This window comes from Anas platyrhynchos, chromosome 2 (genome assembly GCF_047663525.1).
Source record: "Anas platyrhynchos isolate ZD024472 breed Pekin duck chromosome 2, IASCAAS_PekinDuck_T2T, whole genome shotgun sequence".
In the NCBI taxonomy this organism is placed as follows: Eukaryota; Metazoa; Chordata; class Aves; order Anseriformes; family Anatidae; genus Anas; species Anas platyrhynchos.
Genome location: NC_092588.1, coordinates 55273076 through 55300645, shown reverse-complemented (window position 1 = coordinate 55300645; position 27570 = coordinate 55273076). Strand labels below are relative to the sequence as shown.

General features: G+C 40.7%; 1 protein-coding gene and 1 long non-coding RNA gene across 2 annotated transcripts in view; both read right to left on the bottom strand.

Annotated features, from left to right (window-relative positions):
* The window catches only part of CEP192 (centrosomal protein 192), a 78242-nt gene extending 56821 nt beyond the window's left edge, over nt 1-21421 (bottom strand). The window contains exons 1-14 of the mRNA XM_038174077.2: nt 21228-21421; nt 19230-19280; nt 17685-17831; nt 16595-16806; nt 15188-15286; nt 14049-14189; nt 13582-13739; nt 12757-12907; nt 9440-9628; nt 5492-5816; nt 5086-5261; nt 4194-4319; nt 2783-2937; nt 1193-1239 (exon numbers count right to left, since the gene is read on the bottom strand). Of these exons, the coding sequence (XP_038030005.2) occupies nt 1193-1239; nt 2783-2937; nt 4194-4319; nt 5086-5261; nt 5492-5816; nt 9440-9628; nt 12757-12907; nt 13582-13739; nt 14049-14189; nt 15188-15286; nt 16595-16806; nt 17685-17831; nt 19230-19280; nt 21228-21338 (2088 nt within the window). The 5' untranslated portion in view covers nt 21339-21421. The remainder of the gene's footprint in view (nt 1-1192; nt 1240-2782; nt 2938-4193; nt 4320-5085; nt 5262-5491; nt 5817-9439; nt 9629-12756; nt 12908-13581; nt 13740-14048; nt 14190-15187; nt 15287-16594; nt 16807-17684; nt 17832-19229; nt 19281-21227) is intronic.
* Nucleotides 21422-24945: 3524 nt separating this feature from the next.
* LOC113842587 (uncharacterized) lies at nt 24946-26870 on the bottom strand. The gene is made up of 4 exons (XR_005263083.2): nt 26621-26870; nt 26369-26534; nt 26111-26253; nt 24946-25414 (listed from the first exon to the last, which is right to left on the bottom strand). It is a non-coding gene; the product is annotated as an uncharacterized lncRNA (long non-coding RNA).
* Nucleotides 26871-27570: the final 700 nt, after the last annotated feature.

The window sequence follows — 27570 nt, the reverse complement described above, 5'->3', positions numbered from 1 at the left end:
ACCAAACATAAAAGGTTTCAGAACTAAAACACTGAACCACTGCATTAAAGACTTAACTCGCTGGGAGGGGAAGGGGAGGAGCAATAAACCTCTCTTCATTCAGTAAGCCATAATCCCAGCTTAAAGTATGAAGTAGGAAACACTCAAGTTGTTCCCATACTGCTATAACAATGCTTCTTCAGAAATCACATGCCAGATCAACCCTTTGTTGATTTTATTTTTATTTTTTTTCAAACAGAAGTTCAATGTCTATTTTGGTTCTGTCTAAACTGATAAGCAATTCATCTTTGACAGCTACCAAAAAAATCAAAGTTCAGAAAGGGGCAGACAGTAGATAGTTGGAAAAAACTTGAATTATGGTTTTCAACTGACAGCCTGTGAGTATTTAACTGCAAGTCACTGGCCGTTGGGCCCTTAGAAAATAAAATAATAAATCAGTTGAAAGAAAGCTAAGTAAATACCAGCTGACACATGAAGAAGCATGTAGCTGGCCAGTATCTTGCTACAGCCTGAAGCATATTTTCTATAGGGGCCACAGGAACTCCCATTCCCACCTGCCTTATAACTCTGTGCTTGTAATCATCAGCTTTTCTGAAGCAGTGGACAAAAGCAGCTGAAGCTCAGCCCTGTCAATACCCTGTGTGCTAGCTCTGGGTTACAGAGGCAAAAAAAAAAAATAATCCAGGTGCAACAATAGGATTGGGATCTTACAAATGGTGCAGTTAAGGTTGGGAACACTAAAGAAACCATCTGAACTGATACTCCTCAAAGCAATTAACAAGTTCAGGGGCAAGGCAAATCCAGCTGACATTATCTACTTCAAATTCCAAAAGCGTTCAGAGAGGTTCCTTCAAGGCTCTTCATTAAGCTAAACTACAACTGCGATAAGAAGATCCACACATGAATAAAGAATGAGAAGACAGCACAGGGTAGGAGTAAACAACAGCTTCCACAATTAAGAGAGATCAGGTGGAGCCATGCTCCCACGGTGTTAATTATGTTAAGTGAGCTGGAAAAAGGAAGCAAAATGAGGCACCACACATTCAGCATCACAGTACTTCGACAGCCTTCAGGTCCACCCGAAGAACAACAAAAACTGATCAATTTCCTCCCTCCTCCTCTCACAGAGTTAAAACTTATGAGATTATTACTTGAAAAACTTTAATTTCACTATATTTAGAAAAGGTTTCACCTTGTTATTCTTAATGTCTGGAAGAAAACATATTCCAGTTGGCAAATCTGGAACAAAAGAATGTAGTAAAAAAAAATATCAGTATGTTATACTATTAACTGATAGCTATTGTATAAGAGAGCAGACAGCATCTTGAAGATCCTGTCATACACTATAAAAATAACCCTGAAACATATGTGTTATCACAAGACCAAAATATGTTCTTATAACAATTACTAAAAGCATCTTGGAAATAATTAAAAAGGCAGGGCTTCATCAAGGCTAAAACTGTAAACATTGTCTGATCATTACTGCCTGAAGGACTTCTACAAAGCAGTGTAAAAAGGTAAGGAGTCCCTCGTTGCACCAAGAGAAGCAGGAACAGCAACAACTGTTAAATTCCACTGTTGCATTTCACCTGTTGAGCCAATACTTTTTTTTCTTTTTTGATCACTTGGAAGCAACTTACAATTTTATTTTTACTATATCCACACATAATCTAATTGTAAGTCCTACAAGACAAAGCATTTTAGACACACACACGCAGATTTTAGCAGAAAAGATTCCTAACTAAGTAATAGATGGGAATAAAAGCAGTTTAGACTACAGTCCTAATCATTGAATAAACCACAAATTAAAATTGGATGGCTAAGCAGCACTGAGCACTACCTAGCCCAAACACTGGGCCTTCCCAGTTTCAAAGGCCTCATGATTTTTGCTGCCATAGTTAAGTGCCACTTCCTCAAGACTACAATAATAAATGACTGAAGACAGCACTTGACTTAGAATTGTGCTTTACGAGCTCCATTTACACGACAAGCCATGCTTTCTAATTGAATCTGTTCTTATTAAATTAAGAATATTTACTTCATGAAAATTCAGATAAAGTTTCGAGGAGACTAGAAATAAGTGTTCACTAAGTATATGTACTGAATTTTTAAGGAGCCAGAAGAATTTAACCACAGGACTAGCATTAGCAAGTCCTTCCTCTTCCCCCCAAGCTGAACATCAACAACCACACATTTAAAACAAGTTACAGAACACTGTTTTGCTTCCACTGTTCTAGGCATACATGTATTTCCAGAAAGCACAGTTCTCATGGCAAGTACTTCAAACCATTTTTTGATACATCACACTAGGAAAGTACGAACTTCCACTTTCTACAGTTGCAATTAAAAATCACCCATCAGAGGCTGGAACAGGTCAAGAAGAAGACATTCATTAAGATATAATTCCATAGACTTAAACCAACTGAAAGAGAAGGGTTAGAAAACAACTTACACATACTTTTTCACAGGTAAAAGTTCCTCAAATAAATTCAGAGTCCTACTTGCATTCTAGTTACAGCATTTTACAGCAAACATTTTTTTTTTTTTTTTTTTTTTTTACCACCTTCCTGTCTAGCTTTGTACTTTGGATAGAAATCCAACATGATGTCAGCCACAAGCTTTCTGTGTCCAGAGTTTGTTCCAATTAAAAATAAAAAGATTCTTCTTCAAACCCCATTTACACAATGTCACAAAACACTGAAAGGATCAAGAGAAGACACCTAGACCATAACAAGCTATTTCTACTGACGACAAGCATGCAATCCCTCTCAAAGTTTAATACCTTCCAATTGTTCAAGCGGTAATAAATCAAGTAAGGTATCTTGACGGTGATTTGAATGCTCATTGACACTCTGGCCTTGATCGCCATATATCGAGCAGGATTCTTTCAGGCAAACACTAGCAGGTTGAGGTTCTTTAACTTGAGTAGCAACTTCACTAAAAAAAAAAAAAAAAAGAATTATTTCAATAAAAAATAACAAGATAACATATCTAACAACATTACTGTACAACATCTCTCTATATAAAGATTTGAGAAATTGCCCAATTTTAATACCTTCATCTCTAGAAAGCCAGCTGTTCGTGTCAACATAAATTCTACACATCTTTACTTGACATTTTATAACACAGGGATAGTTACCAAGATCACAAGGGCTGCCTTTTCACAACCTAAAGTGTTCCACTGAAGCACTTACTGTAATTTAATGTTAAAATATGCCCCCTTTTTTCCCTTGTTTGTTCCTTTCTCTTGATTTTTTGCAATAAGTGAGAAAAGTATAAAGGGGAAGAAGTTTATGCCATGCAAGTTCCATAATCTAATTGAAAGCAGGTCAAACAAACACTAACAATTTTGCTAAGCCTATAAATATCAGTATACCTCTCATAACATTACATTAGGGCCTAAATCATAAAGAACATTGAACAGAACTACTTGGAATTTCATTAACAGCTTTTGTAATTCTGCAGGAAGGTTACTTTCCACTTCTGATAAGATGTTAAAAATTTACACACTGAGTAAAGTTAAACATTTTTGTATTAATATTTCATGTCTTAATTTTATTTGAATTCGAAAGTCTAAAATGTGACTTCTTAAGTACATGCACGCTTAGTCAATTAGACAGCAGAACTCTGTTTGTGTAGAGCTGCAGGCTTAAGTGGCAGGGTTGCACGGGATTGCACATCCTCCCTCCCCTTCAGAAAACACAGGGGAGCTGTCTTAGCAAGGAAAGCACCTGAGCTCCTCAACCCTGTACACTAACAGACAAATGCACAGCTGAGCTCTCTAGTTACCAAAGGCCCGCAGCAGAAGCTGTGACTCAAGCAGGCAGCCACTGCCAGTAGCAGCCCGCTTTTCAAGGCAAGCCAACAACCAATCATCTTCTCATCCCATTCCTCTCACAACGGGAGCTCCATATTGCGTGGCAAGGTAAGACTCCACTTTAGGATGCTGGCTGCTGCTGTAGGGAAAACACACCACTTACAGGGAAGTAAACAGCACCCTCAGAGATCGGGGCAGCTGGCAGGAGGCACATTATTGTCAGAGACCAAATTCACCCTGGTTGTTATGACTGACAAGGTATTTTCCAAATCCAAACATATTCCACTATCAGCTTATAGAATAGGTTAATAAATCTACATACTATATACTGGTACGTGCATTTTAGGAAAGAACTAGTTTTAGGTATGTCACTCACAGGTCATCATGAAAGTTGAGGGCAAATCTCCCCATCGGCTCAGGATCTGACTGGCTACCATGAGAAGATTGTGACAGAGGTGACCGTTTCCCTTCTTCTATGTAAGATGCCAGGATATCAGAAAGCCTGTGAGGGTTGGGAGGGAAAGCACAAAACAGCGTTGTTCTAATATGCATTTCTCAAAGAAATGGAAGAAAGTCATATTTGACTCATCTTCATTCATATTCTATATATTTAATTACTTGAATAGTTTATAATTTTCCAGCCAATTTGTATTTACAGGTACATACATGCACCCTGAATGATCTTCTCCAAACTTCTGAAGTTCTTTAAAGAAATACCACTTCATCTTTTTCTTTGTGGCTATTTGGCTATTGCTGTCCCATTAGAAAAGCACACTTCTGCAAAGACAGGTTATCGCAGTCTGATCTTACTTCATGCTAAGTCACACAGGACAGCAATAAAGCGAGCAAAGGCTTCAGCTGTTACTCTGTGCCCCAATCCTTGTTGAACACATCATTGTAGGTTGTGTGAAGTTGAAATTGGTATCCACAACACTACATCTTACATTAGCTTAGATTCAATTAACGTAGAAACCACCTGTAAAAAATACACGTTCTCTGCACATCCTCCGACTTGAGTATACTATGCTGAAGAACCAAATTAAGCTTGATTAGTGTCTTTATTCTGAAGACTAAACTACTCTTCTAAGGATTATTTTTTTTAAAAACACGTTACATGTTATGTATGCAAACCATGTTTTTGACTGTTAATACAGCATTATGCTCTTGATTAGTATACAGTTCTATCGCGCAATACTACATCCAGATAAGCTTTCCTGTCCAAATTAAGCACGTTAAGGCAGTTAGGAAGCACTAATCGGCAGCCTCACCTGTCGTCGCAGCCCGCTTTGCTCCTGGCGACGGTGGAAGCGGCGACGGGCAGGCCGGGGTTGGAGGAAGCCGTGACATTGGCCAAGGCGAGGCTGGCGCTGCTGTTCAGGGAAGCGCCCAGGAAGCTGGGGAAGGTCTCGTCGGCGATCCGCCTCACGTCCTCCATCCCCTGCGCCTGGCGGTTCCAACACCGAGCCCCGTGAGGAGGAGGAGGAGGAGGAGGAGGAGGGAGGGGGAGGCCTCGCGCGGGCCCAACCGCCAAAACTTCAAATCGTTAAACGGTCGCGCGCGCGCCTCAACGCCACGCAACGGCCCCAGCGCGAGGCAGCGCCACCCCCCCCCCCCCCCCACACACACACACCGAGCCCCCCCCACCCGGAGCCTTCGCTCCCTCCTCTGCCTCACCTGCTGCGGGGCGGCGGCACCGGCCCCGCTCGCAGCCCCCCGAGCCCGGGGAAGGCAGCCCCGGCCGCTGAGGCCGTTAGCGCCGTTGGGGCCGTTGGGCGGGGCGGGAGCTGCCTCCTCCCCTCCTTCCCCTCCCCTCTTCTCTCTCCTCCCCTCATCCGGGGCCGCACGGTGGTGTTGGGGGCTGAAGGATCGCCCACGGCATGGCATCGGGGTTTTGTACTGCGTGAGGGTCAAAACAACACGAACAATAAACAAAATAAACAGAAAAACGCGCCCTGTAGAAGCAGCAGCCGCCTGTAACGCACAGCCCGGGAAGCCGAGGCTGGAATGTGCTGTGAGCACAGGGTAACGCGGTATCCTCTTTCAAAGGGATAAAAAAACTCCTCAGGGAAGGCAGCCTTTCAAAGTGCTGGATAAGTTTAAAATAAACTTAAAATACTGGAAGTGCCTGCCTCAATCCTCCCTCTTTACACCCTCCTGTAATCTCCCTCCCTCCCTTCTGTGGGTTCTGCTGTTTGTGTCCAAGGGCCCAGGTCCTGCCCGTGAGGAGGGCACCAGAGATGACTAAAGATGGATTTGAGAAAGTGGAGCCGGGCAGCCGAGGACATGGAGCAAAGGGACCTGGTCATGAGAGGCAGCAGTGCAAAACGGCAGGCAGGGGGAAAGGACGGCGTCAGCCACAAAAGCAGTAAGAGTTCAGCTGCTGAAGTCAAAGCACTTGGCCAGGCCGGTGGAAACATGACTCATTTACGCTGAAAATGTTAACAGCATTCTCCCATTGGTAAGAAGGGTGACTGGAATTCGTCAGGATACCCAACAGTGTTCAGCACAGGCACATAACATGACCGTGTGTCACACACTAAAGGGTTACCTGGCCTGCGGGTATACAGACATTGCAACAGCAGGTTTTGTGGAATTCCTTAACACACAAGGACACAGAAGCTTCATTTCCTAAACTCTTCTGCTTTATCACAGATTACTAAAACCACCAGCAAGTTTACATATGATTAATAAGGCAAGTATATATCAAGATATTAAACATTATTACCAGAAAAGCAAGTATATATACATTAATAGTATAGCAGAGATCACGAATATATATCCATATATATATATACAGTCAGCCAGGCATCCCCAGTGAGGGTCCAATCTGTTCAGGAAGTCCTGTAGGAAAAGTTTGTGTGTGGACAGTTCCCAGAAAGAGAAGCTCCATTCTGGATAGAAAACAACTCATTTTTGTATCACAGACAAGAGGGCCTAGGACACCACTACTTAAAGCAGCCAACAGATGCCGCTAATTTCTATTTTTATTTTTCAGCTGAAACAGCTAAAGGATGATCACGTTTACTACTCAGACAAAAAAAAAAAAAAAAAAAAAAAAAATCCCAGACTATTTTTCTCTTCTTTCAGCTAAAACAGCCAATAGCAGTTGTCAATTCCCACTTCCTCAGGACATTTCAGGGTATACCTCAGGGTATTTCTCACCTTTCCAGTTGATAAGCTGCTGTTACACTTCCTTGCTTTTGTCCTCATTGATGGTGTTTCCAGGATGTCTCCAGTTGCTAAGTGCCCAGCTGCACTTCAAAGAGGCGGGCTGTGCTTCTCCAGGGTGTTTCTGGTTCACAGGCCCACTCCTTAGGCAATTTCTTCTCTCAGGGTTTTCTGTTAGCTTTTTCCCATTGCAGCCAGGTCTCCTTTACAGCTGCTCCCAATAAGAAACTACAAAAAGTTACCATTTACCTGACTGGTACCATTAGGTGGTTATTGTGGGCTCCAGAACAGCAGAAGCAAATTTTAAAGGAAATGCAAGCAGGAGTCTTTCCCGTAGATCGGAGGCTTACCAAGGATGGTTATACATTAAGTTATTCTTACATATATTTTACACTTTTTTTTTTAATTTTTAATTTTGTAGTTGTTATGTTGCAGTAATTGAGGCATATCTCACACACTCTAGTGTTTCACAGGACAAATTTCTATCATAGGGGAACAGCAAGGTATACAGACACTGCCACATTGCTTTTTTATTAATAGCTGCTTAGGAAGGAGCTTTTGTTTTGTTTTTGTTTTGTTTTGTTTCCGTGTTACACCAAAAATGCAGTAAAGATTAATTGCTGTACTGAAGGGAGCAAAAGGGATAAAAGCAATTCTGCAAATGGCTTAAACCTTCAAAATTGTATTTTGCTGCTTGCATACCCAGAATCAGTTTCTTCTCTTTTAGGAATGAATTCCAGTATAACAGGTTTTGATCTCTCTCTCCCCCCTTCATATGACTTATTCCTCTACAGAGGAATATTACTTCGTATCTCCCTTTTAAACTTATTTTTAATCATGTAACATTTCTGAATTTATCATGCACAATTTATCATGTACAGCATGGTTTCATAAAAAAATAACTTATTGATAAAAAGGCCTAAGTAGTTGCATTTAATAAGCTTTTTTTTAAAAAAAAAAAAAAATTTTTTTTTTTTTTCCTCCAGCTCTATTCCTGCTGGCTGAAACTTAGCAGCAGCCTAACTCTATGCACTGCCAGCAAGCAGTCCATAATGGTATGGATGGTATGGTTACCTCCTACAGCTTTTAGTAAATCAGAACTAGATTCATCAGAGATAAAGAAACAAATGCAATGCATCTGAGCAAAAGTATATGGTCTTCTATGAGTAAATGCAGTTTTTAGAATGCAAATGAAATTCAGAGAACTTGCTGTAGCTTTGGAGAATGCGGGTTCCCTTATGCTAATAACCTAATTTGGGAAGTAGCATAAACCTATTCTGAAGCATGCTGCAATACCAAGAGCAGGAGCAGCCAGGAAATACACTTAATAGTGTAAACCCAGTACTCTTGGGTTTGTGCTGCACAAAACCCATTTTATCCTTTCCCCACACACAATCTGCTGAACAAGCTTGGCAATGACACCCCCTACAGCAGTGCTGCTCCATAGAAATACCATGCAGTAAGTCAGGTTTTATCCTCCTGCCTGCCTCACACCAGCCCAACCCGAGTCAATGCCAGTAATGCTGTTCCTGTGCTGACCCATCAAAAAGGAGGATTTTAACTGAGTACTATTTCTTCAAAATGTCCTAAGTGAATTACTCAATCACTGGAAGAGAAATCTGAGGCAGGTCGATTTGAAATCTAACAACTCTACCAGTCTCTGCAAACCCTCAACACACCCATAAAAAAAGTCGAAGAGCACAGCGTGTGGTAAGAAAATGTAACGTGCAACGGTGCATCCAGAATGGCAGGGCTTCGTAAACACAAAGCTATGGGAATGGCCATCTGAATCCCGAATCTCCAGCCAGTTACAAAACAAAACAAAAACCTACACTATTACAACAAAAAGCATACTAATACAGACCTTTTAAAATAAGTTTATTAGTCAACCACAATTATAAAATTTAAATATTTATACAGCAAGATGGAAAATTTTTAAAGTAACCAAACACTCCAAATTGTATTTTGCTGCAGTGTACACAGGAATGGTTTTGTTTTGTTTTTTATACAAGTTGATCCAATATCATCCTTTAGTTATTTAACAGCTTCTGGAAGGTATGTTTAATTTTGAGAGTACATTTCACATTTGTCAGTGCAATACAGAAAAGAAAAAATTCAAGACTACAATAAACTGATTCCAAAAAAGAAAAGAAAAGAAAAAAAAAGAAAAAAGGGCAGGCACTTTGAATTCAGCTACTCTGTAAATAGGTTGTGGATAATACTGTTTGTATGTGTTGATGTGTTCATCAAAGGCTACAGACTAAAATGTTCCTTTGATGCACAAACACAAATAACATGTTCCAAATACTGTAGTTTGTTTTGCAAAACATGCATAAAAGCCCCCAGATTTTGAGAATCTTCTGTAGGAGAGAAGAAACACAAAAACAGCCAGAATGGAAGTGTTTACAAACATCTGAATAAGGCCCTTTCAAGTTTAATAAAAGTAACGTGTACTAAACCCCTTCATTCTCAGGTAATAGATTAAGAGGCCGAGACACACATCGTCTGCGAGGGTGAGGATACTGGAGGTTGGCAGTGTCAGCATCGCAAGAGTGCTCTATCAGAGGAGGAGGAGGAAGGAGCTGGGCATGACTGGACCATCTCGATCCAGCCCGTGGGGAATCCAGAGGGGGAAAGAAATACCTGAAACAATTAAGACAGGAACAAAACACCAAAACAAGAACAAAAACAAAACAAAACAAAAAAAACAAAACAAGAAAAAGAGAAAGGTAGTAAATACAAGGAGAACCAAAGGGGAGAAAAGACATGCTGGAAAAAAAAAAAACAAAAGCTTTAGTATATCCATGCCAAAACCAATAGAACGTAATAGCAGAAATCAAGGCTTGTAATTCAAAACAAGACAAATCTGGAAACTGTTCTTTAAAGGAAAAAAAAAATACAGTCTTTTCCCCTGGACTTCATGGAAAATAATAACGTAATAATAATCTTAGCATACATTTTACAAAATTGCTAGATTGCTTTGGAAATCTAAAGGATTTTGTAGCACAGCTATTAACATGCTTTCGCTCTCCCAGAATTCCCGTGATTTGTTAACAGCTTTCAGTAACGCTTCATTTGCAACACAAGTTATACATTAAATACTATGCAAGTACATTTTCTGTGTATGCATCCAATTCAGATTAACTTCGCGTCACTTCCAGAATAGACATAAAAACATCATATAGATTTTACAATACTTTAAATTTAATAATGTACATTTACAGAGAATAATTACTCTCAATGAAATACAGTCTTTGTGTGTATTACGTATTTCTGCAAAATCCTTAGAGTAAATTTAAGATTCCCAGTGAATGCAAGACTCAGAATTACACCATTTCATCTCATTTTTCTGTCATTTTTATTAAAACTTACCCGTAATACTTGTGCATTTTAGTGTAACTATGTTAGGTACCTATAGATGTTTTCTGTCTTGTTTACAGTTCTGTGGACTTGCGTAAGAGATCAGCTATACAATTAACCAACATATGGGACAATCCACAACAAGCTGCATTTTGGTTTCAGTTTTTGTATGGCTCAATTATTTGCACTTTTAGATACTCCACTCAATTTTAGTTACTCCATGGAACCATTGCCATAGGAATGTACAAACACGTCAGAAAAAGTATTTTTAGTTAGGATGAAGAAAGTATGACAGTACTTACAAAACATGCATTTGAATTCATACTAAGTTTTAAATGAAGCAATACCCAACTATCAAAAGCTACCTTCTGTACAATTTTCAAAACACAATTTTCTTATTCCTTTAAAACAGTTTCATATATTACAAAGCAGTTACAAACTTGTGATGTTTAGGAATCTTTATCAAGTGTTAAACACTATGAAATGTAAAACATATCAGCTATTAAAACAATTTTAATGGAAGTTACTTTAACGGTCACTTCCCTCCTCCCATCCCAATCAAGATTCTCATTTTTAACCATGAACTAGTTTTTTAATTGGTCAAGCTTCTCAAACAAAAATCTGATGGAAGTTTTGTTTTGTTTTAAACAAGAAGCCTCTCCTAAGTATTTTTCTGTCAGGAGTTTCAACAGTATCAAACTGCGCGGCCTAGTACAAAAAAGTACACAACGTGTTTTAAAAAGGTTTTTGAATAGCATTTAGTAGTTAGCAGGCTGCTGGTGTCTTGGGAGAGGTCAAACGGCGTTGGGGAGGGGAAAAAGGAGTTCATTTTCCATTCCTGTGTGCATGCAACAAGCAGCAAAACACCAAAGTTACTCCAGTTAGCTTGGTATCAGCTCTGCTTTCTGTTAAAAAGGACATAATACAGATGGAGAAGGGAAATTGTATCACAAATCTAGACATACATACTTATATCAGCATAACAACATAACCCTACTGCCTTCTTTTCCAACAATCTACGTCATCTATTTTAAAACTATTTTGGTTGAGAACCCACTTTGATGACTGTGTTTTAACAAAGTTTTCCAAAGACCCAAATCTGCCTACGCTTCAGCTATTGTGTGTTTAAATGTCTAAATACTGAAACATAGCATTTACAGTAACAGACAAAATGAATTGTGTAGCATACCGATTTAGTCAACTCTCAGTAGATAAATCTTTACATCTTGTTAATAACCCCTGCAAAAACGTTAGCAACTGTGTTTATGAAGTTCTCGCCAACATGATTGCAAGAGAAAAAGTGCATCTTTTCTATAACGTGGCTCTGTCCTAAGAGCATGTTCTTAAATTCCACAGCCACAGACTTAATTTTCTAACAAAAAGCGAATTCAAATATCTGACTTTCAAAACCCAGAGCAATGGAGGAAGTCTAAAAATAATGGTCTGTTTCAGTTCACACAATGGCTGACTACCAGCATAGGGGAGAGGAGAACAAGCACTCATGGTGGGGTAGGATATGGCAGGGTAGTCTTTCTGGCAGCAGTAGTCTTCAGTAAGGAGATTATGAAACCACAGCCTATGCTAAAGAGATATACAATGGCCTGCATGGATCTATAACTTGAAAGTTTCTGCTGCGGAATCTGGCCACACCCAGTCCTTATACAGCACATAACCTGTGCAGACATCACCTTACACATGCAGCATTCACTAATTTCTAGAGTTTAGTGTGCACAAATTAAAAATCGTGTTCAGTTAATGCAGTTAAATTTACCTACAAAACAGTAATTATTGCAGTATAAAAACACAAAAGAGAAAGCAAATTAATCAGCAGTAAGAATTCAGTATGAAGGAGGAAGATTAAAAAAATCAACAAACTTGTATTCAATTAATGTTAGAACTGGAAAAATGCACGTAAAATAAACTAACGCTAGCATACATGACTGTTGAAACCATACACAATGAAGTATCTTTTCCTGCTTTCCTTCTGCTTCATTATCTCAGTGAAAAACAGAATCTGTTGCTGGTATTTTTGCTTAACTTTTAAACATGCATCTAAAACAAGGACAGTTACAAAGCAGTGTGATCAAGTTTCTCCTTGTTCAAAACTATTTCCAGAAAAGTGTTTTGGTTTTTTTTGGATTTAATATCGTGAAAGGACTAAAAGTGAAATGAATTGTTTACATAACTTGTTTATACAGAGTAATTCAGCGTAACTTATGGTTTATTTTCCTCTTAATGCTGGCATAACAGGCACCACCACAAAGCCAAGTCAGAATAGCTTTTGTACAAGTATTCACACAGCAAATGACATCATACTTTAAAACATACAAAACACAAAAATTAAGTGAAATTAAGAAGATTCACAGAAGAAAATATTTACTGAAATTCAGCCTCTCTACCAATTAGCCTACCTGCTGGCAGATGATCCATTGAGTGAATTCTGCAGGCTTGTGTTGGCTGAACCTAGAGAGGTGTTAAAAATTCCCTGCTGGGAACCACCATTGACCGGACTCCCGTTACCTTTCAGTATACCAGTACACTTCCAGTTGTCCATGTAATTAGCTGCAAATACACATATACAAAAACTGTTAGTTTCTGTTCTGAATGCTTTTGGCACAGCTAAGATGCCACTCATCTTGCGCAAATCCGAATTTTACTCTAGTACCAACATACATATTTCAAACAGCTGAGGATCTGACCCAATAGCTGCCTGACATTCTCTGCCTACCCATTATTTAAATCTCAGTGTTGTTCGGTAGCAAGAATGAGTTTGCTTCGTCTTTACTAACAATGCTGAGAAACAAGTGAGAATGGATGAGGAAACTGCAACTGATTTTTATTGTTGCTTTGGGACATTTAAACAGAAAAAAAAAAAAAAAAAGACAGTTTGCCTGAATGTTGTAACTAAAAATAGAATTTCAGGTTTTAGCAACTGGCAAAAACAGTAATTCAGAACATGTTAAGTTTTTAAAAAGGACATTTTTACATTGCTGTGATCTGGTAAAACAAGTTGAGGTTATCAGATAGTAGCTACTATTCACAGCAACCCAAATCATTTAAGTGTTTCAGCCCTGAAAGTCATTTCCTTTTCCTAAAACGTAAAAGTACATCATTCAAGGATCTTAATACTTTTACTCCAGAAATGTACTATGCTTTCTCAAATGTATTCAGCATACCACAAAGCTGATACATGAAGTAAAATACCACTTTAAGCGGATGACACACAGAATTCTTACCCTTCCAGAGCCTAACGCAGCCATCATCACCAGAGGAGGCAAGCACTGTGCCTGTAATGTTCCAGCTAACTCGCCACACCTGGGAATTGTGATTATCAAACTGTGCCACAATATGAATTTCAAATTTTGTTAATCCTCCAGATGAAGTCAATTCTTTCCTGTTAAAGAGGAGAGGGACAGTTCTGCACACAACTGTTCGAAGGTCTGGTTTTAACATGACGACTAAAAGAGAGGACTGCCTCCTTCAGTAAATTTACAGAACAATCATTAATAGACTAGGAGCATTAAAAGATACTCAGACAGAATTAAAGTCTTGCTCACTTTCTTGTCATCTTAAAAAAACAGGCTGCTAAAAAGCAATCCTGCATAAATTGAATTACTTATGCTTCCCAGATACTACCAAAGAGTATGTAGTATGCATCACATCATACTCAATGACAGTTTTCTGGTCTTCCTTTTAAGCTCACCTTAGAGGTTTTAGTGTGAAAATTCGTACGTCTTTGGTTGCTACAGCTAAAATGTGGAACGATCTTCCCAGATTTGGAGCAAACGCAATATCATGTACAGGATCTGTGACTGTCATCAGAGCTTCTGCTTTTGCATATTTCCTGTAGAGCATGAGAAATTAACCTTTAGTACCACCAAAATTACCAGTGACACAAATTATAGAAACCAGACACAGCAGAACAGGGAAAATGGACTTAATATACATAATGAGACTTGTAAAACTAAAATCAGTTTCTTAACATAAATTACACCCTTATTATGTTGTTACAAGCTGACTTCTTCAGAAACTAAATACATCAGATACATCAACTACTACCAATAGTACGCTAAACCATAAAACAAAACAAGGATTTCAGTAAAAAGAACATTTTTGTCCACAGCTGGAAGAGAGAAATAAAAAGATTCTTTCATTCACAATCTAAAATTTACACCCCAGAAACTTATTAAATTCTCCATGCTTGTACACAGACCACTGTCTGCCTTCTTTGCTGTGTAATGAACATATTTAGTTTTCTTATTTACCACATGGTAAGTTACAACAACTTTTCTATATTGTTAATGCACAGAAAACATTGTCAAAAGCCAGGCTTAAATTCATAAAACACTTTGACACTGTTCACGTGGCCACCACGCAATGAAACGGGTTCTCTGCCATCATTTCATTCAAAGTGGTTGTGCGTGCACTTCCTGGCATTTTTTGGTTCTGAATTTTTAGCTGTATCAACTTTTACAGAATGCTAGTAATTCGCAGGACATTCTGTCATTATAAACATGTTTTTAAAACCATTTTTATTGTTACCTTCAACAAATTCAGCAAATTCAAACTTCAACTTTGGCCCTACTGATTCCTTGTGCAAAATTAAGGATAAAGAATAGTAGAAGCAGAAACAGCAATTGTCCCTTTAAAATGCTGGTGAAAACACTGGAATTTCTGTGCTGGGATAGAACAAAATTATCAAAATCTGTCACATCCATTAGCATCAGCAAGGATTCTGAGGTGAATCTCCCATCCAAAGTCTTAGAGACAAAACTGAGGAGTATGATTTAACACTCCTATCCACAAATAACCACAAATGTTATACACTGCTATTTAGCATACCTGGTATTTTCATTATATTCATAAATTTGAACCTTTGCCAATATATTTGGACTGTTGTCATCACTTCCTACAGCGATCATTGGAGAATGTGCTCTAGAGCTAGAAATAAAAAATAAATATTGTTACCTTTACAAAAAGTAAACCAAGCCGTTTTTAAACTTTACAGTTGCATGTCTTAAACAAAACAAAAAAAGTCACCTGGAAAAATTACTAAGCACTATTCCTGTATCAGTGCTATCTCAATTTTGTCATCTTGAATGCTTGCTTTATACAACAAAAAGATAAATTTTATATATGCATTTTCAGTTAAATACTTGCTGTAAGTTATATGGCTGCATCCTATGCTGTACTCTCAGTGATGGATTTAGTAGGATTTCCTTCAGGTTTTGGGGAAGAGGGAATACAAAGAGTAAATGCGTACGAGTTCTAGTTTTTAAATCAGCTTTTAACACAACTCTCTGGAGTGTTTCAACGATAAAGGCTGTGCTTTGAACCTTCAGCATGGATTATTTATGTATTCTCCTGGGCTGGGACAACCCCATCACATTCCTCTCCTATTTCTTTCTGTCCAAGCAGGTGAAGTAAATCATTGCACCCCTGAGGATACAACTACAGGAACAACACATCTCTTAGACCGTGTATTTGTGTTAACAAGGCTTGTGGTTCCTAGCACTGGCAAGGGTATGCGTCCTTGGTAGTGGCATCAAAAATTATCTATTGTGACATTTTAATCATAGAATCATACAATCATTTAGTTTGGAAAAGACCTCTAAGACCATCTGGTCCAATGTTTAGCCTAGCACTGCCAAGCCCACCATTAAGCCATGTCCCAGAGCACCACACCCACATGTTCTCTGAAGACTTCCAGGGATGGTGACTCAATTACTTCCCTGGGCAGCCTGTTCCAACACTTCATAACCCATAATGTGAATAATTTTTTTCTTATATCCAACTTAAACCTTCCTTAGTGCAACTCAAGGCCACTTCCTCATGTCTTATCACTTGATGCTCAGGAGAAGAGACTGATCCCCACCTCACTATAGCCTCCTCTAAGGTAACTGTAGAGGGTGATAAGGCCCGCCCCCCACTGAATCAGTTAAGGAATCTCAGTTAAATTTTCTGGGATAAATAAAGAGCACTCCACAGTTCTTTAGCTCCTTCCTTGATACAAATAATTAAGGTACGAATACATCCTCACAGGGTACAAGAGAACTTTTTCAAACACTTCTGCAGCTCATCCAAACTGTATTAACAGAGCTGTCAGCAGCTTTCTTCCAGATTTGAGTAATATACTTTCAGCATTCTGCGTGAGTACTGCAGGATTTATACTACAAAATTTCAGAAATAACTCTTCGGATGTTTTGTTTAACCAGTCATAAGACAACAACTACAGCTTTATTAACATACCTTGAAGGATTCCAAGAAATGCAACTGCAGCTTAGCTTACATGAGATTTCATGCTGCAGCGACCATTGACTGAGATTCATCACATCAGGGGCTTCATAAATCCTTACAACCCCATCTGCTGAACAAGTTGCTAACATAAGACCCATGTGCTTGGGAGCAAACTTCACATCTGTAACAGATGTCCTACTGTCTACTAGCGTGGTCCTCTTTACCTGCAAAGAAAGGCAGAAATTCTTGAAGTTGCCATCAAAAATGTATTCCCTAAACCATTTTTCATTTTTTTCCTTCCCTAAAAGCTAAGTCTGACAATACCAGTTTTTAGGATCGCTTACCTCTTCCATCAAGAACTAAAAAAACTTTATACAACTTAAAAAGAAACGACAAATCACCACACTGATGCAATTTTAGGCAGGGACATGCATCCCATGATAGCAAAGTACTGATGCCAACAAGAGTTGCTTAGATTACGCTCTTCAAAAAAAAAAAAAAGAAAAACAAAGTAACAGATAAGTATATAAGCGATAAAAAGTATGGGCCACATGCAGTTCAAAACTGTCTTCACTGTTCATACTGGTGACAGGATCAGCTGTGAAGCCTAACAGTGCTGCTTTCTAATCTCCGTGTTATTGAAGTTTATCAGGAAGCACTTTCCAAGAGAAGCACAAAAACAACAAGTATTTCCGAGAAGGGTTGTCTGTAGGTTTGCAGAGGAACATCCAAGTAAGAAACACCAGTGGTAGTCACACTAATTGGCCTGAATATTGCCATTTAGCTGACTGCCTCAATGTTTTAAAAGTTCTCACTCTACTTTGGAGTATTGCCACAAATTAACAAAACATTGGAAAGTCAAGAACACTTTGAAGAAAACAGACCACATTCTCTGTTTCAGGAATAGCAAGTATGTTGCGACACTAGAAATGTCTAGTAACTGGGTATTTAGACCAACTTCATGTCCAATTTTCTGTGTAATTCTGGAGTTTGAACAGTTCAAAGCTTCGGCCTATTATGACAAGCAGACAAATCAGTGTGGTACAGCAAATCTGTTTATATGAGAACACAGAAAAAGTGAATTAATATGTTAAAATCTTACCCAGTGACTCTGGCCTCGGAGTTTATCATTTGACTCTCCCACTATTTCTTCCCACACAGCTGCTGTTCTATCAAACGAGCAGGAAGCCAGGACTTGCCCAAATTCAGGATGAGCCCATGTCACACGCCACACAGATCCACTATGTGTCTAGAAGATAACAGCAAAAGGATACAGTCTAGAAAAACATTACATTATTCCAAGTGATCACAAATGATTTTTAAATACATTTTCAGGACTGCCTGCCATAAAGCAGAAGCTAAGTTGTAGGAAGTAGTAAGACCATTCCTGTGGAGCCTATGATATTTTATAAAGCTCAATGAAACTGCTGAATTTGTTTATTTCTGTAAACACTACCAAGTTTTGTTGCTATTAACTATTAAAAGATATTATTACAAGCTTATTTCAAGGCATTATTTATTATTCCTTTAAACCACAAGTTCCAAAAAAATAGTTGCAAGCTATGATTCTGCCTTGACGCATGAAGTACAGCTTCATGCCTACTACCATGCCTATTCCCAGCTTGCCTGTACTTTTCCAAAGCACATGCAGGACACCACTTATCTTTTTCTTCTTTACAAGAAACTCCTCTTTTATACCTAGTCAAGTGAATGCTTCTTTTTTCTAGAGAAGAGGAATTCAAAAGTTTCACTTGCGCTTCCATTTACAAGGATTACTGTATATATATAGTAACATATATATGTTACTATAAAGTGTATATATATATAGATATAGATATAGATATAGATATAGATACACTTTATGTTCTATTTTATACAAGTTTAAGGACAAATTGGAGGCTGAATGCACTAATTAGCTACGTTGATGAACTAGTTTCTATGTACAGTTCTCAGAAAGGTTATGGAAAATAACACAGCAGTCAGATGTAACATTTACCAGCCAGACCTCTTCCTTTTCCCCCCCCCCCCAGTCTACAATATGCAAAAAAGGAAATATTAAATTAAAAATAAAGGTACTGATTCCAATTCCTCACTGTCACCGCTATGCTTACTGATAACAAAGTCTGTCAACATAAGTACTAATAGTGTAAGACTGCATGCTAGCTTCTGCTTTAAGTGAGAGGCACTGGAGATGCTTTACAAATGCAGAGATTAAGTATTTTACCATAAGAATAACAACTTAAAGTTAAAATTCACTAACATGGAAACCTGGTGAAAATGCATGCAACGTGTCTTTACACACTTCAGTACTCAGTATAGTCCCAACAGGTAATGAGGTTTGATGCTTACTAACGTGCATTTTTCCTGGTTGCGCTTTTATCCCCTCAGCCTAGGATGTACCTTTGTACTGCTAAGAAGTGGTGCGAGTTTTAAGACCGACCAGAGCTTATTACTGATGGTCCTCTTGAATGAGAGGGGGCTGAAACTCGATGATCTTTAAGATCCCTTCCAACCCAAACCATTCTAATATTTTCAGAAACACAAGATCTACAAAATATATATTTCTACTCTAAAATCAGCAAAAAGTAGGCACGTTTCTAAAAAATAAAAATAAGAGTATCACTGTTTAATGATTATAAATACAAACCTTCCAGCTTGCAGTGCAATGCCAGTCCCCGTTTTCGCTTTTGTCCCAGACCTATTGAAAAATCAAAATACGATCACATAGTTTGTATGTAAAGCTTACTAGGTAGTACCAAAACCCACAGCCATTTAAAAATATATATCACTGAACATTTTATTCTAGAAAACTCTACCTAGCTCAGTATACAACCACATTTCACCCAACTTTGAAAACAGCCCTATAAGAGACAGGGAGAACAGGCATATACCTGCAAAATCCATAACCACACGAAGTATATCTTTTTTCAACAATGTTATTCATAGAAGACAAATTGTTACAATTTTCAACACTCCATTTTTATCTTCTATTCCAAGAGTAAATTACTTAGTTTTATTGTACTGGTCCCAAGGTCCTCACCATTTATGTCCTCAGACACAGTCCCAAACCCCTGATGTGGCCCCTGAAAATCACCCCCAAGAAGAGAACAGGATAGTTGGAAGGGGTCTACAAAGTTCACCGAGGCCCACAGAATGAATCCAAATGAATCTAGTGGAGTAAGGGATCTTATTTTTATTTCTAGTATTTCTCAATTGACTTAAAACCACATTCAAGTCCTTTAACCTTTTGTTTTTGTCAGTTTACCATAGCTCTTAATCATCTTGATGATCTCTTTCTGAAAACTTGTTCATACGTGATCACAGAGAAGAGGCTGCTTGCTTGTATGTACTGGGCTCATGTGCCAGTGGGACATGACTGCCAGGGTGGCCTCTGTGAGCAGAGCCCAGCAGCTGCCCTGTGTCAGAGCAGAGCCAGCTCCAGAAGGGACACACTGCTGGCCAGAGCCAAGCCAGTGAGCAACAGACTGGGCCTCTGAAAGGGCAGATTTAAGGAAGGAAAAAAAAAAAAAAAAAGCTATGCAACAGCAGCTGGGAGAAAGGAATGAGAAGTAGCCCTGCAGACCTCAAGGTCAGTGCAGCAGGAGGGCAGGAGGTGCTCCAGGCAGGCAGCAGCAGTTCCCCTGCGGCCTGTGGAGAGGCCCCCGGTGGAGCAGGCTGTCCCCCTGCAGCCCATGGGTCCCACATGGAGCAGATCTCCACGCTGCAGCCCCCCCATGGGTGGAGGTGCCCCCGGTGGAGCAGGTTGGATGTGGCCTGGAGGAGGCTGAGGCCCATGGAGAGCCCCCACAGGAGCAGGCCCCGGGTCAGAGCTGCAGCCCGTGGAGAGAAGCCCACACAGGAGCTGTCTGGGGGGAGCTGCTGCCTGTGGGGGATCTGTGCTAGGGCAGTTTGCTCCTGGGGGATGGACCCCGTGGGACAGAGCCATGTGGGTGCAGTGCTTGAAGAGCTGCTGCCTGTGGGCAGCCCACGCATGACCAGTTCAGGAAGGACCCCACGTGGAGTAGGGGCAGGGAGCGACCCTGAAGGAGCTGCAGAGATGACGCCTCAGGGACCAACTGCAGCCCCCATTCCACATTCCCCTGCACGGCTGGGGGGTTGAACATGGAAGAGAGTGGACAGGGGGAAGGTGTTTTTAGTTTACTTGTAGTTCTCACTGCTCTAGTCTGGTAGGGATAGGCAGTAAACTATAGTTTACTCCCTCTGCTGAGTCTGCTTTGCTTGTGATGGTAGTTGGTGAGGGGTCTCCCTGTCCTTATCTCAACCCTTGAGCAACCCCACTGTAACTTCTCCCCCTATTCTTTTGAGGAGGGGGAGTGACAGGAAGGCACGGTGGTGCTTGTTCCCCCCCCCTCCCGAAGGGATAAACCACAAGAGGCAGTTCCCGATCCACATTTGCCATTGCTTTGCATAGAAGGGCAATTTCCCCAACTATTTATCAGGTTTACCGTATATAACTGCTGCCTGCAGATTAAATTCCCTAAATCCCCTTCGTTCCCAAGCCTCGGAACGAGCCGCGGCCCCGACGGCCTCCCCCAGCCTCACCCCGCGGCCCGGCGGCCGTGAGGGGAAAGCTGCGGGCAGCCCCCGGCCCCGGCCCCGGCCCCGGCCCCGGGCCCCCGCTCACCTTGACGCTCTGGTCGCTGGAGCAGGTGGCCATGCGCCGCCCATGGAAGTCGAAGGAGACATCGTGGATGAGGTCGCGGTGATCCGCCGCGATGCTGCGCGCCACGAACATGGCGGCGCGGCCCGGCCCCGCCAACCGCCGCCTCCAACGGCCGCCAACCGCCACTCCCCCCTGAGGGGCCGGGCGGGGAAATGGCGGCTACGCGCCGGGGGGGCTCGGCCCCCCTCAGGCAGCACCCGGGGATTCTGTTGAAATGCTAGGATTTCATTATTCTGATGGTGCTACATAAGGGGGAGTTGAGATATTTAAAAATATCGTGTCACCCCAGTTCAGGGAAAACAATATTTGAACAATTAATAAACAGTTTGAAGAATGAGGAGCTAATGATTGGAAGGGAGTAATAATTTCTTCTGAGTGATGATGAAGTGGTGTTGCATGCTTCATTTCCTACAGAGAACCTCACTCTGGACGATCAGGCCATGGACAACCCTCTCCTTGCTTTTTCCCCCAGCTTCATGCAAGCACTTCAGAGGTTGAGATTTCAGGGCATTCTAAATTACAGGTAAAATTAAAGTTGCACAATAAAAAAGCAAGAAAAATCGATTATTCCTCACACTTCCAGTGATGTTAATAAAGCTCTTCATGCTAGAGGAAAAATACTCATTTAAGAACAAAAACACCCAAATAACATCCATGCGCTTATTTGGACTGCTAAGCAGAACAATTTTATTTTTTTCTTCCAGCCTTAAAGACAATTATATTTTGAAACTTCAGTTACTGCTTTATCCAAATAGTTGGAAAGTGAGTGCCTGGTGAAAACATTAATGCTGTTTTATAAGTTTTTAATTCAGGGCAGTGTCTCTGAATGGTTGGTTTTGTTAGCTGTTTCTGGGAAATGTCATTTACTGTAAACTGTTAACTATAAAGAATTGTATCCCCCCCGCCCCCCCAGAGAATTGGTTCTAGTTAGTGATTCATCTGTCAAAAAGTCCATTCTCCTGCAGTTTTTAGAAATGTAATGATTTTGTCAATACACAGACTGTGTTAAAATAAGTGAATTTATATTTTTCAACTGCTTAAATGTAGTTCATTTCTTCACACTGTAATACAGGATAGTGGAGACAGGGCAAAATGTCAATTATTTATTAATCTGATAAATGTTTAATTGGAAATATAAGTATCTATTAAAACATGATGTATGCATCATTTCTTTTGCCTAGCAAGTTTATTGTATTTGACAATAAAAATAATACATTTCAAATCAAGAGTAAACTCATCTCTTAAGTTTGCATTTGGTCAGCAAGCCAGCAAATCCATCATTCTTACATTTTACTTTTTTTTTTAAATAAATGTACACATATACAATTATTTATTCATTTAAGTACATACTACCCCTGTCCTCAGTCTCCAGAATCAATGCAAATAGGCCAGTTTACATTAATTTAGGTAGACATACACGTTCATCCTTGAAGGGATACGTTTCCTTCATAGCTGACAGGAGACACCTCCAGAGGCTGTAGCCTGGTGCTCCATCCCCATTTGCTTTGTCAACGCCTGCATCTCTAGCAAGGGATCCCAGCCACCTGCCTTCCCTGCCTTCCAATTCCAGACTATTTGCTCTGATATCCCAGCACCGGAGCAGCCAGGTGACAAGGTGCTCACCTAGACAACGACCAAAATCTTTTTGCACGTCTCATAGCTCATGCTGGTATAGGTTTCAGAAAGAATCATAGAATATCGCAAGTTGGAAGTGTAAAAAATGGCTCTGTCTTCAAAATAGAACTGTAATCAAAGCTTACAATTTATTAAAGGAATAGAGGTAAGCAAACAGCGCTGGGTGCGCCAGGAGTCTCTGCTCCACCAAGACGCACACCAATTACATCAGACAGCTGATTTTTATGCTCCTAGGCTAATACATATTTGTTACTACTTATATTAAAAAACAGGGTTATTATAATTAGTTTCCAGAATCCAAACCCTCCTACTGGAGCATGCGTATCAGTCTCCGGTGGTCCCTCTGGGGTTTTCTCATGCTGAAGGCTCATAGTCTTCCTCCCTCTTGTCCTTCTCCTTTGTCCAACTTGGCTGTATGTCAGAGACTTGTACAGCATCCCCTGAAAGCTTTGTCTTTTAGTCATTCTTCAGGTTTCCCCTCCTCCTTAATCTCCTGGCCAGATATCAGAGACTTGCATAGTGTTGCATGCAACAGTCATAATAGTTAGCAGTTATTCTGAACCCCCCCAGATATCAGAGACTTCAAGGAAAACCCTACAAATACATTTCCCTTCAAGCTCTCTATTGACACGAGTTGCTAAAACATTCCTTTGCAAGGTACAAGACCTATATACATTAACCACTCTGTTTTTCTTAGACTTGTGGTTATACAAGGGTATGTAAGACAGAAGGTCACATTCGTCGTACCATGCAGCCCTAGAATTATTCCATATTGACACGAATCAGATGAACACATTTCACAGAAGGGACCCATAAGGATCAAGTTCAACTCCTGGCACCACACAGGTCTACCCAAAAGTTTAGACCATGTGACTAAGTGCACAGTCCAAACGCTTCTTAAATTCAGACGGTCTTGGTGCAGCAACTACTTCCCTAGGGAGCCTGTTCCAGTGTGCGACCACCCTCTCAATGAAAAAACACTTCATGATGTCTAGCCTAAACCTCCCCTGCCTCAGGTTGAGGCAATTCCCTGGGGTCCTATCACTGGTGATTGAGAAGAACAGATCAGTGCCTGCTCCCCCACTCCACCTCGTGAGGAAGCCGTAGACTGCAATGAGGTCTTCCCTCAGCCTCCTCTTTTCAAGGCTGAACAGGCCCAGTGCCCTCAGCTGTCCCCATATGTCTTCCCCTCTAGGTCCTTCACCATCTTTGTCACCCTCCTCTGGACGCTCTCCAACAGTTTCATGTCCTTCTTGTACTGTGGTGCCCAGAACTGCACACAGTACTCGAGGTGAGGCCACACCAGAGCAGAGTACAGCAGGACAATCACCTCCCCCGACTGACTAGCGATGCTGTGCTTGATGCACCCCAGGATATGCTTGGCCCTCCTGGCTGCCTCCTCTGCTGGCTCACATTCAACTTGCTGTCAACCACAACCCCCAGATCCCTCTCTGTGGGGCTGCTCTACGGCATCTCCTTGCCCAGTCTGTACATAAAGCCAGGGTTGCCCCGTCCCAGGTGCAGGACACAGCACTTGCACCTGTTAAATTTCAAGCTGTTGGTGATCACCCAGTTCTCCAATCCATCCCCATCTCTCTGCAAGGCCACAGGGGGGTACGGAGATTGTATCCACTCTGTCATCCTCCTTGCACAGAAGGACGTTCACCCCTGATAGTTCAGACACTGGTTTGTACAGGTGGGGATGAAGGTTCATTCTCATTGACTTGGTGGACCTCTTCGTATAGTTTCTCCACAGGCAAGATGCAGGCCTGTAGGGAAGAGGAGAGACTGTCTTCCTACTGCCACTGTTGTTTAGCCAATTCATCCACTGTGAATTCCTTATGGTCTTTCCAGGTCTTCCTCCCAGAAAGGGAGAGTTCACAAGTGGGGGAAAAACATCTGCCCTTGACACTACCTCAGAAACTTCTAACAGTTACACCTTTCACACTTTTTCTTCAGGGAGCCAGTCTATGGAGGGTTCAGCAGGAAACGTCCAGCAATAGGTTCTGTCTTTAAAATTATCTCCTTGGAGCTACAACTTCTAGTAATTTAAAGGCCCTTGACTTGCATATTGTGAAAACAGCATTTCTTTTATGAACTGCACATTCTCTCAGTTTCCACTCAGTGAGAGTAACGATAATGCCACCAGTATCTATCCAAATCTGTTTCTACTTACCACAAGGCATAATCTGAGTTCACATTAAGGCACATTTTTCACACAGTCTGTTGTTCAATCTTAACAAATACTGAAGAACATTCTTCAAAGTCAGGCTTCTTTGTAAGCGCTTGAGCTTCTGAGTTCTGGGTTTTTATTATTATTAGATTTTATTTTTTAAGGGCTGGCAAAGGTGCTTAGAATCCATGTAAGTAATTTCACTGAAAACAGACAAAGTGAAGGAAGTACTCAAACTCCGGAACATGAAACAACTCTAGAACCCAGGAACACTTACCTGCCAGCTCCTGAACTCGAAGCACTTCCAAGCTACTTCACAAGTCGTACCACCAGGCTTTTACTGTACGGAGAAAGCACCACCAACGGCGCTAGCTCATAGAGTCTCTAAAACTATTTCACAGAGACGGAGGAAAACACAGAGAGAAAGCAGCCTGCTGGGGGAACACTGAGTCCATTCCACCATGACAGTAGGGAAGCACCCTAGAAAACTGAGACCTCAAAATCCCCTGGAGAAACAATTCCCCCTATGAGTCCTCATGCTTCCTATATAGCAAAGGTCAAATGATTCCCACCTGGCAGATTTCATCTAACAAGGGTGGAGCCAAGAGACCTTGTGGAATAGGCTCATCTACCTGGATTCAATGTTTTAAGGTCAATTGCTCCTTATTGCTAAGAGAAATCACCTGACAAGGGGCTTAGTGGTTAGAATTGACCTAAGGAATTAACTACAAAAAGTGCATAAAGGTCATATACCTGCTAGTAATTCTGCGAGGAAAACTAGTACAGAGCCCATTAAAATAAGATAAATAAATATAAAAAAATACAAAAAATAAAATAAGAAAGAAAGAGAAAAGGAATTGACCATAAAGGCTAAATTGCTCGCACATTTTCATCTGTCTAGTCGAGACATATAAAAAATAAAGCAACCAGAACAGCTTTTCCTTAAAAATAGATTCTTCAGTTGGCTTTTCTGGGGGCCCAAGAACGCGCCTCGACTCCGCGCCATGTTGTCTTTCTTGCACAGAAAGATGCTTACCCCTGATAGCTGAGACTCTGGTTCATAGAGCTTGGGAGGAAGATCAATTCTCTTCAAGTTGCTGGACCTCTTCAGGAAGCAGTACCCAGCTGAAACCCAGGCCTGATGGGAAGATGACAGACTTTCTTCATACTGCTTTTGACCTGCATATTGTGAAAACAATATTTCTTTTATGAACAACAGCACATTCTCACAATTTCTACTTCGTCAAAGTAGCAATCTTTCCACCAGTATCCATCCCAACCTGTTTCTACTTACCACAAGGCAAAATCTGCATTCACATTAAGGCACCTTTTTCACACAGCCCATTTTTCAATCTTCCAAATACTTAAGAACATTCTTCAATGTCAGGCTGACCTGTGTGCACTTGGGCTTTTGAGGCCTTTTTTTTCCTCCAGTGCTTGGAAGGGAGCTTAGAATCCACCTAAGTAATTTCACAGAAAACAGATAAGGTGAAGGAAGTACTCAAACTCCTCAACAGTAACAACCACAGAACCCAGGAACGCTTACCTGCTGTCTTCTGAACTCGAGTCACTTCCAAAGTGCTTCACAGTGAAATAGTGCCACCAGAGTTTTTCTGAAGAAGGCAACACCAATGTAACTAGCTCATAGAGTCTCTAAAACTATTTCACAGAGAGGGCAAAAAACATGAAGGAAAAGCAGCCTAGTGGCAGAAAACATGAAGGAAAAGCAGCCTAGTAGGGAACACCGAGCCCGATTCACCACGAGAGAAAAACACCCTAGGCTACCCAAGCCTCAGTCTCTCCTGGAGAGGCAAATCCCCCACCAGTCCTCAGACTTCCTATATAGCAAAGGTCAAATGACCCACACCTGGCAGGTTTCACTTAACAAGGGTGGAGCCAAGAGACCTTGTGGAATAAGCTCCTCTACCTGGCTTCAAAGTTTTAAAGTCTATTGCTCCTCATCACTAGTAGAAATAACCTGACAAGGGGCTTAGTGGTTACAGTTGACCTAATGAATTAACTACAAAAGGTGCACAAGGGTCATATTTCTGTTAGTCAGTCATTCTGTGAGCAAAATTAGTACAGAGCCTGTTAAAAAAATAAATACAAATAAATAAAAGAAATTAATAAAAAATAAAATGACCTTAAAGGCAAACTTGCCATCATAGATTTTCATCTGTCTAGTCATGACAGATAAAGAATTTAGCAATCAGAACTCCTTTTCTTGATATTAATGTTATTTACATTTTCTTCTCTGAGATCCCTTCTTTATGCAGGACTTTTCTAAATCTAGCCCCATGACCTCTGACTACACTATTTATAGAATCATAGAATATCCTGAGTTGGAAGGGACCCATAAGGATCATCAAGTCCAACTCCTGGCACCGCACAGGTCTACCCAAAAGTATAGACCACGTGACTAAGTGCACAGTCCAATCGCTTCTTAAATTCAGACAGGCTCGGTGCAGTGACTACTTCCCTGGGGAGCCTGTTACA